The sequence below is a fragment of the Rhinolophus hipposideros genome (assembly GCF_964194185.1).
Source record: "Rhinolophus hipposideros genome assembly, chromosome: X".
Taxonomy (NCBI): domain Eukaryota; kingdom Metazoa; phylum Chordata; class Mammalia; order Chiroptera; family Rhinolophidae; genus Rhinolophus; species Rhinolophus hipposideros.
The window spans coordinates 78,627,610-78,640,571 of NC_138046.1; the positions used below are offsets into that span (position 1 = coordinate 78,627,610).

At 36.2% G+C, this 12,962-nt stretch overlaps 1 protein-coding gene across 1 annotated transcript in view; it reads right to left on the bottom strand.

The window, feature by feature from the left end:
- ATP7A (ATPase copper transporting alpha) overlaps positions 1–12,962 on the bottom strand; it is a 132,853-nt gene that overhangs the window by 29,411 nt on the left and 90,480 nt on the right. The window contains exons 11-15 of the mRNA XM_081043611.1: positions 5,276–5,367; positions 3,775–3,902; positions 2,437–2,591; positions 2,090–2,224; positions 219–413 (exon numbers count right to left, since the gene is read on the bottom strand). Coding sequence (XP_080899737.1) covers positions 219–413; positions 2,090–2,224; positions 2,437–2,591; positions 3,775–3,902; positions 5,276–5,367 — 705 coding nt within the window. The remainder of the gene's footprint in view (positions 1–218; positions 414–2,089; positions 2,225–2,436; positions 2,592–3,774; positions 3,903–5,275; positions 5,368–12,962) is intronic.

Genomic DNA, 12,962 nt, shown 5'->3' on the forward strand with positions numbered 1-12,962 from the left:
GCTCTAAGAGAGTAGGTGGAGTAGCTTTAGAGATCTTAGATAACTAAGGCCAATCTGGAGCAGAACCAAAATAACACCTTTCCTACCTCTGCCCTCACGATAGTGCCAGCAGAGGCTCAGCTTACGGACCATGGGGAAATAATTTAAGACTGTTTCTCAGTAGGGGTGCTACTGCCAGTTTGGATGGAACAATTCTTAGTTCTGGGGGACTGTCTTACCTTATGAGCCATCTCCAATGGCTCACCGCCTTTGATTAGTATGCCATTTTGAGCGCCTACTCCTGTACCCACCATTACAGCAGTTGGAGTGGCCAGCCCCAGGGAACAGGGACATGCAATGCACAGAACTGTGATAGAGGCTTGGAAAGCAAAGCGTATTATTGTTTCTGTTCGGGAGATACTTCTGTTGTAGCCCTTTAGAAGAAAGGTATGAATTTCGGTTATTGATTTAGAGCTGTATAAAACAAAAGGAACAAAGCTTAACCCTGTTTAAATAAAACCTCAATTTTGAAGTCACACATAATCCTACTTAGCTCCCAACATATATGTTTTAGTTACTAGTAAGAAAACTTTTTAATGAATATAAGAAATTGTGACATAACTGGTACACAAGTCACAGTCCTAAAATCAAGATTTCAATTTTACTGATTCAGAGTTACAAACTATGGAGTGAATGTAAGGAACCAGCATTTTTTGCCCCATATTGAGACTATAAGTGTTTTAGAAATTTTTAAGAATAGCTGCAAACATGTGGCCTAATTCTCAACAAAACTGATCCTAAACAAAAAGAATCTGAAAACTGAACTCTGTTTACTGAAACCATAAATCTGATTTTCACACTATTCTATCAAGACCATGGAAAAAAAAATCACCCAACATACAAAGGGATCTTAATCACTTTTCAATAAAATTCTTTTGGATGTAACAATGTGAACTGAGTATATCTGGCAGTACTATAGCTCTTCATGACATTTAATATTTGCTTGTGTGGGTAAATATGACTATTTTATTAGGAGAGATCTCCTAAGACCCCCTGAACTCATGATACACATTCCAAAATACCTTCCAGTAATCCTCTTGTTCAATGTGCACTTAACCAACATGAATCATTTAAAAAAACTTTTTTATATTATATTAATGACCACATCATGGAATAGATACATAGTTGTTATGAGTCCACTTGTTATTTAATTGAAGGGACAAACAGCATGAAACAGTGTACAGAACAGCATTTTTTAAAAATAAAGGAACCAACAAAGTAAGACTTTCTTATTAGTAATGGCTTTACAGTGCTAGGTTCTTACTAAGTTCTCAAATACTTTAAGTGTTCATTTAGGAGTTGTGTATCTATATAGAAACAGAGTTGGAAGGGACTTTAACAGACATCTAAGTTTATGCTGTCATATGTGTATGTTTTTACCTACACTAGTACCAATCCTGCAATTTAAATATTATCACTATATTACAGATGACAAAACTGAAGCTAAAAGATGTTAAGTGACTTAAAGATTGTATCTCTAAAACAAGGTAGAGTCCAGGTCTACTTTACCACCTTATGACACCATACTTTAAAAACTATCATAGAACTAGAAAAACGTAGGCATTAATATTATAATTATAAAGCATTTAATAAATTACAAAGCATTTCTATCACATCATCTTATTTAACTTTCACAAGTTATGCAGGATGGGGTTAAAATTTCACTTTATAGATGAGGAAACTGAAGCTGAGAGAGAATTTAAGTTGACCTAAGATCACACAGATGGTATACAGCAGGGCTGAGATCATGAGGTTTTCCTCAATATATCTACAGTCCTTTGTGAAAGCAAAATCATGCTGGGAATGAGACTAGGTTTAAAATGTAAAAGTTCAGTACTTGCTTTGGGAAAATCACAAGTCATAATGAAAAAAGTCTTTCTAAAAGGAAATATTTTATATTTATAGAAATGCAAATGCTATTCTTATCATCCTCCTACTCCAGTTCCTTAAAGATTCTAGTAATTATTAAGGTTATTTTCCAATTAATTACCTATGCAAAAAATTCACAAACTATTTTACACAGGGTAAAGAATTGTTGCAAGTCACTTACAGGAAAGTAGGTTTCCACAACTTGAAAATTCAGAAATCCAATTATAATCCAAACCAAGAGGGTAACAATGGAAATAATAACAATAAAAGGAACAAAGTAGCCACTGATTTTGTCTGCAAACTGCTGGATAGGAGCCTAGAATTAAAAAAATAATAATATGTACATCAAAGTCTCCTTTTTTGATGATGAAGAGAGTATTTTGGTACTGAGCACAAACAGAACTATTTTAATAAACTCCATATTAAAGCAAATAGAATTAATCAAAGGAAAATATAAAAACTAGATCAAGATTAATACTGAGTAGGATTTAAAGAAAATACTTTGTTTCTCCTAGGGAGTTAAGTTACCTTTGATGTTTGTGCCTCCTCCACAAGTTTGACAATTTGAGAAAGGGTTGTGTCAGCTCCTACGTGGGTAGCACGGATAAGTAGTGACCCATTCTGGTTAATAGAACCAGCAATCACTGGGCTGCCCAATTTCTTAGCCACAGGCATTGCCTCCCCTGTGTAAGGAATGAAGATAGATTTAGGAGCATAAGTAAGTACTACCTTGAAACATACCATTATTTACTAATTGTCAAAAAATATCTAGAAAGGAGATTCTTCATGAAATAGAATCTGGACAAATGGCAGGTGAAAATTCTCTTCCCTCTTACCTTATGTCAGCTATGGGCCAAATACAGGCACACATATCTTAAACTGGAAAAGCCTAATATGCTAGCTCTTGTTGGCAGCTATTTTTGGAGCTCCACCCTAGTCTTAATTTATGGATTCCCAGCCTATTCCCAAGGAGCACTTAGAAATGTGGGAGGGAGTTATTGTTTATAATAACTACCGGTGGGGCACAGGGTGCTTCTACTCCAATTTAGTGGGCCAGGGTCAATGATGCTACTAAATATACTACAATGTATAAGTCCCCCAGAACTAAGAATTGTCCCATCCAAACTGGCAATAGCACCCCTACTGAAAAACAGTCTTAAATCATTTCCCCATGGTCCATAAGCTGAGCCTCTCCTGGCACTATTCTGACGGCTGAGGTAGGAGAGGTGTTATTTTGGTTCTGCTCTAGATTGGCCTTAGTTATGTAAGATCTCTAAAACTACTCCACCTACTCTCTTAGAGCAGACGCTGATGTGGAAAACCTGGAGTCTTACCCCCATCTCTGATGAGAACAGTCCTTAGGGCAGGAATACAAAATAGGTAATTTGGCAAGTAAATTTGCCAAAGTTTATTGGGCTCTACAGTACAATGAGATAATTTCCTATGGTTCTACATTCTAGTAATTAACAATCCTCAGTGAAAACAGCCTTCTCTAGCATAACTAAAACGATAAAGCATATCTGCAGAAATTTATTTAATAGTGTTAAAAAGAACTCATATTTTGGGCCGGCCCAGTGGCTCAGGCGGTTAGAGCTCCATGCTCCTAGCTCCGAAGGCTGCCGGTTCGATTCCCACATGGGCCAGTGGGCTCTCAACACACACATACACACACACACACATACATACACACACACACACACACACAAAGGCAAAAAAAATGTAAAAAAAAAAAAGAACTCATATTCTCTTTCTTCATTATTTACTCATTCCATAGTTTCTACATAAAGCCCTTCACCTTTCATGTCTATTTTTCATAAACACTGAATTCACTTCACTTTTATGTCATGATCCTCTGAAAGAACAAACCTGTGATGAGGGACTCATCTACCATAGAATGTCCTTCAATAACACGACCATCCACTGGCAATTTGCCTCCTGGAACCACTTTAATGATGTCTCCACGTTGTACAAGTTCCACGTCCACTTGTTCTTCACTGGACATGAATTAAAATAAAAATCATTATGACAATATGCTTCTCACCCTGATTTTTTCCATGCAAGCTTTTATTTTTAGTTCATATCAAGCTTATGGTTCCATAGTTGCTACCAATGGAAGCTAGAACTAACATTTAAACTAGGAACTACTGTACAATGTCAGTCCTGTTCACTGTTGGGGAACAGCTCAGTGCCGGGCACAAAGTAGGCACTCTAAATATTTATGGAACAGTCACTGAATGAATAAATGAAAGCTTTAGAAAATAATGTAATGGGTTTTACTTAACTAAACAATTTATTTATTGTGTAAATTTGCCTAAATAATTTTATGAGTATACAAATGAGAAATACAAAAGAATGAAATCTAATCAAGTTTTAACTTTAACTTCCAGTTTACAGGTAATATAGGAGTTATAGAACAAATTAAATGATACCACAAGGAAGCAAAGACAGAAATTCAGACTGTGGGATATTCTATAGGACAACTGATGGGTGTTTCTTTAACAAGTCAGTTGTATGAAGAGGGAGGAGCGGGTAGAAGTAGAGGAAGAAGGAGAGGGAGTAGCTGCTCTAGAGTAAAAGAAACATGAAAAAAAAAGAAACATGAAACGTAATGGCTGTGTGCGATGTCAGAGGGATAGTGGATGAGGGGAGGGGGGTTGTCACTGTGTGAGGGATATAAATGATAAATGTCCAACTATTACATTGCTTTGTGCACATAAAAATAATAAAAAAATAGTCATAGGTATGTAAAGTACAGCATAGAGAATAGTCAGTAATATTGTAATAACAATGCACAGTACCAGATGGGTACTAGACTCATTGGGGTGTTAACTTCATAAAATACATAAATGTATAATCACTAAATTGTACACCTGAAACTAATATAATACTGTATGTCAACTGTAATTGAAAAATACATTTAAAAAAGAGTAAAAAAAAAGAAACATACAGTCAAATGTCATGACACATGGACCTTGCTTAAATTCCATTTCAAACAATGAAACTTAAACATTTTGGAGACAATAGGAGAAATGTGAATATGGACTGTGTATGAGATGATATTAAGGAGTTATTGTTCACTCTGTTAGATGAAATATAGTGTTACATTTATATAAGAATATGTCTTTTTTTTGGAGATGTTACAGAAATATTCAACAATAAAATGATATAACTGGAATTGACTTTAAAATACTACTGCAACAACAGAAAAACAGAAGGTACAGATGAAGTCCAGCAAAATGTGAATCAATGTTAAATCTGGGAAATGGATTATGTGGGTTCATTATACTCGTCTCTCTACTTCTCCATATATTTGATATTTTCATAAGGAGTTAAAAAAGAAAAGGGGAAAGAAGGAAGATATAAATACCTCAAGAGGATATTATCAGAGTCAAGAGTCACAATAGTTGCTTCTGTAGCTTGTAGTGAAATTAGCTTGGCTAGAGCCTCTGATGTTTTGCCCTACAAATTAAAGAAAAAAATTTTTAACAATTTTAAGGGAAAAAAAATCTCAGGGATTTACCTAAGATAAAGATACAATCTTTAACATACAACCAAAAGACAGCTTTAGGAATATTAACTACTTCAAATAAGAACATGTTTCACTTTGAAAATATGAAGTACATAAAATATGAAATGCATTATTAAATATAATTTGTAAATAAATAATGAAAATTAACAAGAAAAACATTAGGAACAGAACAGGTACAAAGGCAAATGACAGGAATAGGCAATTCATTTACAAAGAAATGCACCGTCTTTTGCTGTGTGAAATATGATCCCGTGTATAATGCACACCCAAGTTTTTGGCCAAAACTTAAGGGAAAAAAATACTTGTTTTAATTTTTTAATTCAAATTGTGATTTGTTTACAGTTAGATACTTATTTTTTGTATTACAAGTGAATTTTGGAATTTATTTTTCTTTTTTTGTAAGTTTATTAAGGTGACAATTGTTAGTAAAATTATATAAATTTCAGGTCTACAATTCTGTATTACATCATCTATAAATCCCATTGTGTGTTCACCACCCAGAGTCAGTTCTCCTTCCATCACCATATATTTGATCCCCCTTACCCTCATCACCCACCCCCCACCCCCTTACCCTCCGGTAACCACGAACCTATTGTCTGTGTCTATGAGTTTTTCTTTCTCATTTGTTTGTCTGGTTCTTTTCTTGTTTTTGGTTTATATACCACATATCAGTGAAATCATAGGGTTCTCTGCTTTTTCTGTCTGACTTATTTCGCTTAGCATTATACTCTCAAGATCCATCCATGTTTTCACAATGTTCCTATTTCATCTTTTCTTACCGCCGAATAGTATTACATTATGTATATATACCACAACTTCATTATCCATTCATCTATTGAAGGACATTTTGGTTGTTTCCATGTCTTGGCCACCGTAAATAAAGCTGCAATGAACATTGGAGAACATGTGTCTTTATGTATAAATGTCTTCAGATTTTTTGGGTAGATACCCAGGAGAGGCATTGCTGGGTCATATGGTAATTCTATTCGTTATTTTTTGAGGAACCTCCACACTGCCTTCCATAACGGCTGCACCAATCTGCATTCCCACCAACAGTGTATGAGGGTTCCTTTTCTCCACAACCTCTCCAACACCGGTTACTATTTGTCTTCTTCATGGTAGCCATTCTGACTGGGGTGAGGTGATATCACATTGTGGTTTTAATTTGCATTTCTCTGATGATTAGTGATGTTGAGCATTTTTTCATATGTCTATTTGCCATTTGTATATCCTCTTTGGAGAAATGTCTCTTCAGGTCCTCTGCCCATTTTGAAATTGGGTTGTTTGTTTTTTTGTTGTTCAGTTTTATGAGTTTCTTGTATATTTTGGATATTAGACCTTTATCGGAGGCACTGATTGCAAAAATCTTCTCCCATTCAGTTGGTTGCCTCTTTATTTTGTTGATGGTTTCTTTTGCTGTGCAGAAGCTTTTAAATTTCATATAGTCCCATCCGTTTATTTCAGCTTTTGCTTCCCTTGCCTCTGGAGTCAAATGCATAAAATGCTCTTTGAACCCAAGATCCATAAGTTTAATATCTATGTTTTCTTCTATGCAGTTTATTGTGTCAGGTATTATGCTTAAGTCTTTGATCCATTTTGAATTACTTTTGGTACATGGTGACAGGTAGCAGTGCAGTTTCATTCTTTTGCACGTAGCTATCCAATTCTCCCAGCAGCATTTATTGAAGAGGCTGTGTTTTCTCCATTGTATGTTTTATTGCTACTTTGTCAAAAATTGTCTGTCCATATTTATATGGTTTTATTTCTGGGTTCTCAATTCTATTCCATTGGTCTATGTGTCTGTTTTTCTGCCAATACCATGCTGTTTTGATTACTGTAGCCCTGCAGTACACATTAAACTTAGGGAGTGTGATACCTCCAGAATTGGTGTTTTTCCTTAAGATTGCTTTGGCTATTTGGGGTCTGCTGCGGTTCCAAACAAATCTGATGATTTTTTTGTTCTACTTTAAAAAATGCCATTGGGATTTTGATGAGGATTGCATTAAATCTGTATATTGCTTTGGGTAATATGGCCATTTTAACTATGTTGATTCTTCCAATTCATGAGCACGGAATATCTTTCCATTTGTGTCTTCTTCAACTTTCTTTTTAAAATGTCTTGTAGTTTTCAGCATATAGGCTTTCACATCCTTGGTTATGTTTATTCCTAGGTATTTTATTCTTTTTGCTGCAATTGAAAAAGGAATTTCTTTTTGCATTTCCTTTTCTGAGATTTCATTGTTAGTACATAGGAATCTAATGGACTTTTGTACGTTGCTTTCGTAGCCGGCAACTTTACTGTATTTGTTGATTATTTCTAATAACTTTTTGGTGGAGTCTTTAAGGGTTTTCTATATATAGCATCATGTCATCTGCAAAGAGTGACAATTTATCTTCTTCATTCCCAATTTGGATTCCTTTTATTTCTTTCCCTTGCCTGATGGCTCTGGCAAGGACTTCCAACACTATCCTGAAAAGCAGAGGTGATAGTGGACAGCCCTGTCGTGTTCCTGAATATAGAGCAAAGGACTTCAGGTTTTCACCATTAATTGTGAGATTAGCAGAGGGTTTGTCATATATGGTCTTTAACAGGTATTTTCCTTCTATACCTATTTTATTAAGTGCTTTAATCATAAATGGATGTTGTATCTTATCAAATGCTTTATCTGCATCAATTGATATAATCATATGGTTTTTGTCCTTTATTTTGTTTATGTGATATATCATATTGATAAATTTGTGGATGTTGAACCATCCTTGTGCTCCAGGGATGAACCCCACTTGGTCGAGATGAATAATCTTTTTAATGCATTGTTGTATTCTCTTTACAAGAATTTTGTTTAGGATTTTTACATCTGTATTCAACAGAGATCTTGTCCTTAGTTTTGTTTCTTTTGTGTGTTGTCCTTACCAGGTTTTGGTATCAGGGTAATGTTGGCCTCATAAAACGAGTTAGAGACTACTGTCTCTTCCATTTTTTGGAAGAGTTTGAGCAGGACTGGTATTAGATCCTCTTTGAAGGTTTGCTACAATTCACTAGTGAATCCATCTGGTGCCAGACTTTTGCTTTTGGGAAGGTTCTGGATGACTGATTCAATTTTGTTACTGGTGATCGGTCTGTTTAGATTTTCCAGTTCTTCATGGTTCATCCTAGGAAGGCTACATATTTCTAAGAACATGTCCATTTCTTCTAGGTTATTGAATTTGGTGGCATATAGTCCTTCATAGTATTCCTGGATGATCCTTTGTATTTCTGTGGTGTCCGGGATAACTTCCCCTTTTTCATTTCTGATTTTGTTAATTAGTGTCTTCTCTCTTTTTATCTTAGTGAGTCTAGCCAAGGGATTGTCAATTTTGTAATATTTTCAAAGAACCGGGTCTTTGTCACATTAATTTTTTTCTATTGTATTTTGTTCTCTATTTCATTTAGTTCTGCTCTGATTTTTGTTATTTCCTTTCTTCTGCAGACCTTGGGTTTCATTTGTTCTTTTTAGTTATTTAAGGTATAACGTGAGGTTATTGACTTGAGATTTCTCTTGTTTTTTTAAGATAGGCCTGTAATGATATAAATTTTCCTCTTAAAACTGCTTTCGCTGCATCCCAAAAATTGTGGTAGGATGTATTTTGATTGTCATTTGTTTTAGTGTATCTTTTGATCTCTCCTCTAATTTCTTCCTTGACCCGGTCACTCTTTAAAAGTATGTTGTTTAATCTGCATGTATTTGTGTTCTTTACTGCTTTCTTTTTGTAGATGACATCCAATTTCAAAGCCTTGTGATCAGAGAATATGCTTGGTATAATGTCAATCATCTTAAATATGCTTAGGCTGATTTTATGTCCCAATATATGGTCTATCCTTGAGAATATTCTATGTGCACTACAAAAGAATGTATAATCTGACGTTTTAGGATGAAGTGCTCTATTTATGTCAATTATGTCCATTTCATCTAATGTGTCATTTAGGGCTGCTATTTCGTTATTTATTTTCTGTTTGGATGATCTATCCATAGTTGTCAATGATGTATTTAAGTCCCCTAGTATAACTGTGTTTTGGTCAATTTCTTCCTTTAGTTCTGTTAGCAGTTACTTGGTATATTTCGGTGCTCTGATTGGGGGCATAAATATTGATGACTGTCATGTCTTCTTGTTCTGTAGTCCACCTTACCATTATGAAATGTCCATCTTTGTCTCTTGTTACCTTTTTCACCCTGAAATCTGTTTCATGTGCTATCAATATGGCTACACCTGATTTTCTCCGGATACCATTTGCATGGAGTGTCAATTTCCACCCTTTCACTTTGAGTCTATGCTTGTCGTTGTAGCTGAGAGGTGTCTCTTGGAGACAGCATATGGATTGGTTTAGTTTCTTGATCCAATCTGCTACTCTGTGCCTTATTATTGGTGACTGCAGTTCATTGACATTTAGGTGATTATTGATACGTGAGAATTTCCTGTCATTCAATCTTTAGTTTTCCTGTAAGGCTGTGTCTCCACTGTTTCTTTGCCTTTTTGTTGTTGTCTATTATTTCTGTGTGATGGTATTCTATGATGTTTCCCTCCGTTGCTTCTTTTATTACAGTATACGTTTCAGTCTGGATTTCTTTGAGCGGTTACTCTTCAATTTATGTAAAAGAAAGTTTGATATTTAGAGTATTCCATTTTCTTTAGTACACTTGCTTTCTCCATTCCCATATACCGCTTCCCCTTTTTATGTTTTTGTTGCCACAAATTGTCCCTGTTGATGATGGTCAAATAGCCTCCTTCAGTATTTCTTGCAGTGCAGGTCATGTATTAGAAAATTCCCTCAGCTTCTGTATGTCTGTTTATTCCTCCTTCATATCTAAAGGAGATCTTTGCTGGATATATTATTCTTGGCTCATAATTTCTCTCTTTCAACAGTTTGAATATTCGGTTCCACTCCCTCCTGGCTTGTAGAGTCTGTGCTGAAAAATATTATGATAATCTAATAGGCTTTCCTTTGTAGGTTACCGTCTTTTTTTTCCCTGACTGCCTTGAGGATTCTTCCTTTGTCGTTGATTTTAGACAGCTTCAATACAAGGAGCCTTGGAAAAGGCCTTTTGGGATTGAGGCAATTAGGTGTTCTGTTTGCTTCTTGGATTCGAGGATCCAGTTCTGTCCACAAGTTTGGGACGTTCTCAGTGACAGTTTCTCTATTTCTTCTCCTTCTAGTATGCCCGTCGTTCTTATATTGCTCTTTCTGATGGAGTCAGAAAGTTGTTGTAGAGTTCTTTAATTTCTTTTAAGTCTCAAGTCTCTTTCTTCTTCCATCCATGTCATTTCCAGGTTTCTATCTTCAATGTCATTGATTTTTGCTCCACATGGTCAACTCTACTACCTAAGCTGGATATTTCATTCTTAATTTCTTCTATTGAGTTCTTAATCTCCAGAAATGATATTTAGTTCTTTCTTAAAATTTCAACCTCTTTTGTAAAATGCTCGTGATATTCTGCGATTGTGTTTCTGAGTTCGTTAAACTGCCTTTGTGTGTTTTCTTGCATCTCATTGAGTTTTTTCAGAACTCCAGTCTTGAATTCTCTGTCATTGAAGTCATATTTCCATATCTTTAAGTTCCTTTTCTGGAGACTTTTCACTTTCTTTCTGAGCTGTCTGTTTGCCTTGGTTATTCATGGCCATTACTGATTTATTATTTCTCTTCGTAGACATCTACAGGAGTGGCTTCTGCAACAGGTTGTGATAGGAAGAGGTCTTTCTTTTGTTTTCCGATACTTGTTGGTCGAATGTTTTATTTTCTCTCCGACTGTAGCCTTTTTTTTCTTTCTCACACAGTAGTCCTATATTTTCTCTGCACTATTCCAGCTTCTCACCCAATGGGGGAATTCCCTGGGGGATGGGCTTCTCCTCTGTTAATAGTTCGCCTAGGTCACAGGGCGCAGTGTCCGTGTGGGTATGCAGAGACCTTTTAAGTTCCACAGCTCTTCCTTCACCAGATTCTGAGCCCATATGCTTCAGCATTTCTGTTTATTTCCGCAGGGATCCGGCCAGATAGGTGGTGCCAGGGGCAGGGTGAATTGTGAGAGGTGGCCCATTGCAATGGCAGCAACCACCACCACAACCGGTCCTGCTTCCACAGCTCCCTCCCCTTTGCCGGAACTAGTTGGGCTGTGAATCTGTGTCTGCAGTCCACAGTTCTCAGAACAGCAAATATTCTGTTCTTTTGATCTGACACTGCTACTGTTCTGCTTCGAACACCGGGCAGGTGGTGGTGGGGCGAGCTCTAGGAGGGTAGGGAGGAGGCGGTTAGTTGCAGTGCCTAAGGTTTCCTTTCTCTGCACGGCACTGAGGGCTTAAACCACCGTTTTCAGCCTTCTTCCATCAGTCTTTTCTCCAAGGTCTCTGCCATGAGCAATGGGTTCAGCCGTGTTATATGTTGTACCTTCAGCCCTGTGGGCCATAAACGGAGCCCTAAAAGTCCGAGTTCTTCCCTCTCCCACACCTGCGGTAGTTCTGGGATGCAGCAAGCTCAGAGTACTGAGCTAGGTCTGCGTCTTGCGCCCCTGCGTCTCTGTCTCCACACTTCTCCCTTCCCTCCTCCCCCACTCGTGCGATTGGCCCACCTTTAGGTAAACTCAGTAGTGCGCCTCTTCGTCTTGCCTGTCTGCTGTGCAGGCAGTCCTTTGTGGAGTTATAGTTGTTTCATTTCTTGTAAATTCCAGGCGAGATTTACAGAGGCTCACCTCACGAAGCTATTTTGATCATCATTTATTTTTTAACATATTATGGTAGAAGAAATTTTATGTACCAGTAACAAATTTATGATATGTATGCATCATAGAAGACCAAGAACTCTTTGTAACTGCAAGCTCATTGTTAAGTTCAAGAAAACCAATTATCATATTCCAGGGTATTATTTTTGCATATGGGTATTATTGACTTCTAGAGTTACACTTTTAACTCATAAGCATAAATGAAAGAATAACATTTATATAGATATGGAATTAGCACTACCCATGTATATCGCACATCGTTATTTTTCCCTCACAAATTTGGGCAAAAAAGTGCACATTATATACTGCAAAATATGGTACTACCCCATATATAGAGAAATGTTTACCCTAGCTATTAATGGAAGAAATGCAAACTAATGCAATTCTATGACACCATTTCATGCTACTGACTGAGCAAGAATTTCAGTAGGACAATGCTAATGAAGTTGTAATAAAACTACTTCACTAACATATACTAGCTGGCAAAAATTGTTACAAGTTGTAGCATGAGCCACAGAAATATTTATGACTTTTAAGGATATGTTTTATCCTAAGATATTAATTCAATAGAAATGACTATTAGCCATGAATATATTTAATGCTGGGTTATCCAAAATTAAAAATTGGAAACTATTTAATTGAGAAAACCAGAATCGTTTAGTAAATTACAGCACATTGATTTGAGAGAATAGTATTCAGAAATACCAGATGATTATGTATATCTAGACTGAAAAAATGGAGTAAAAAACTTTAGAGTATGCATATCACTTGTACTCTGT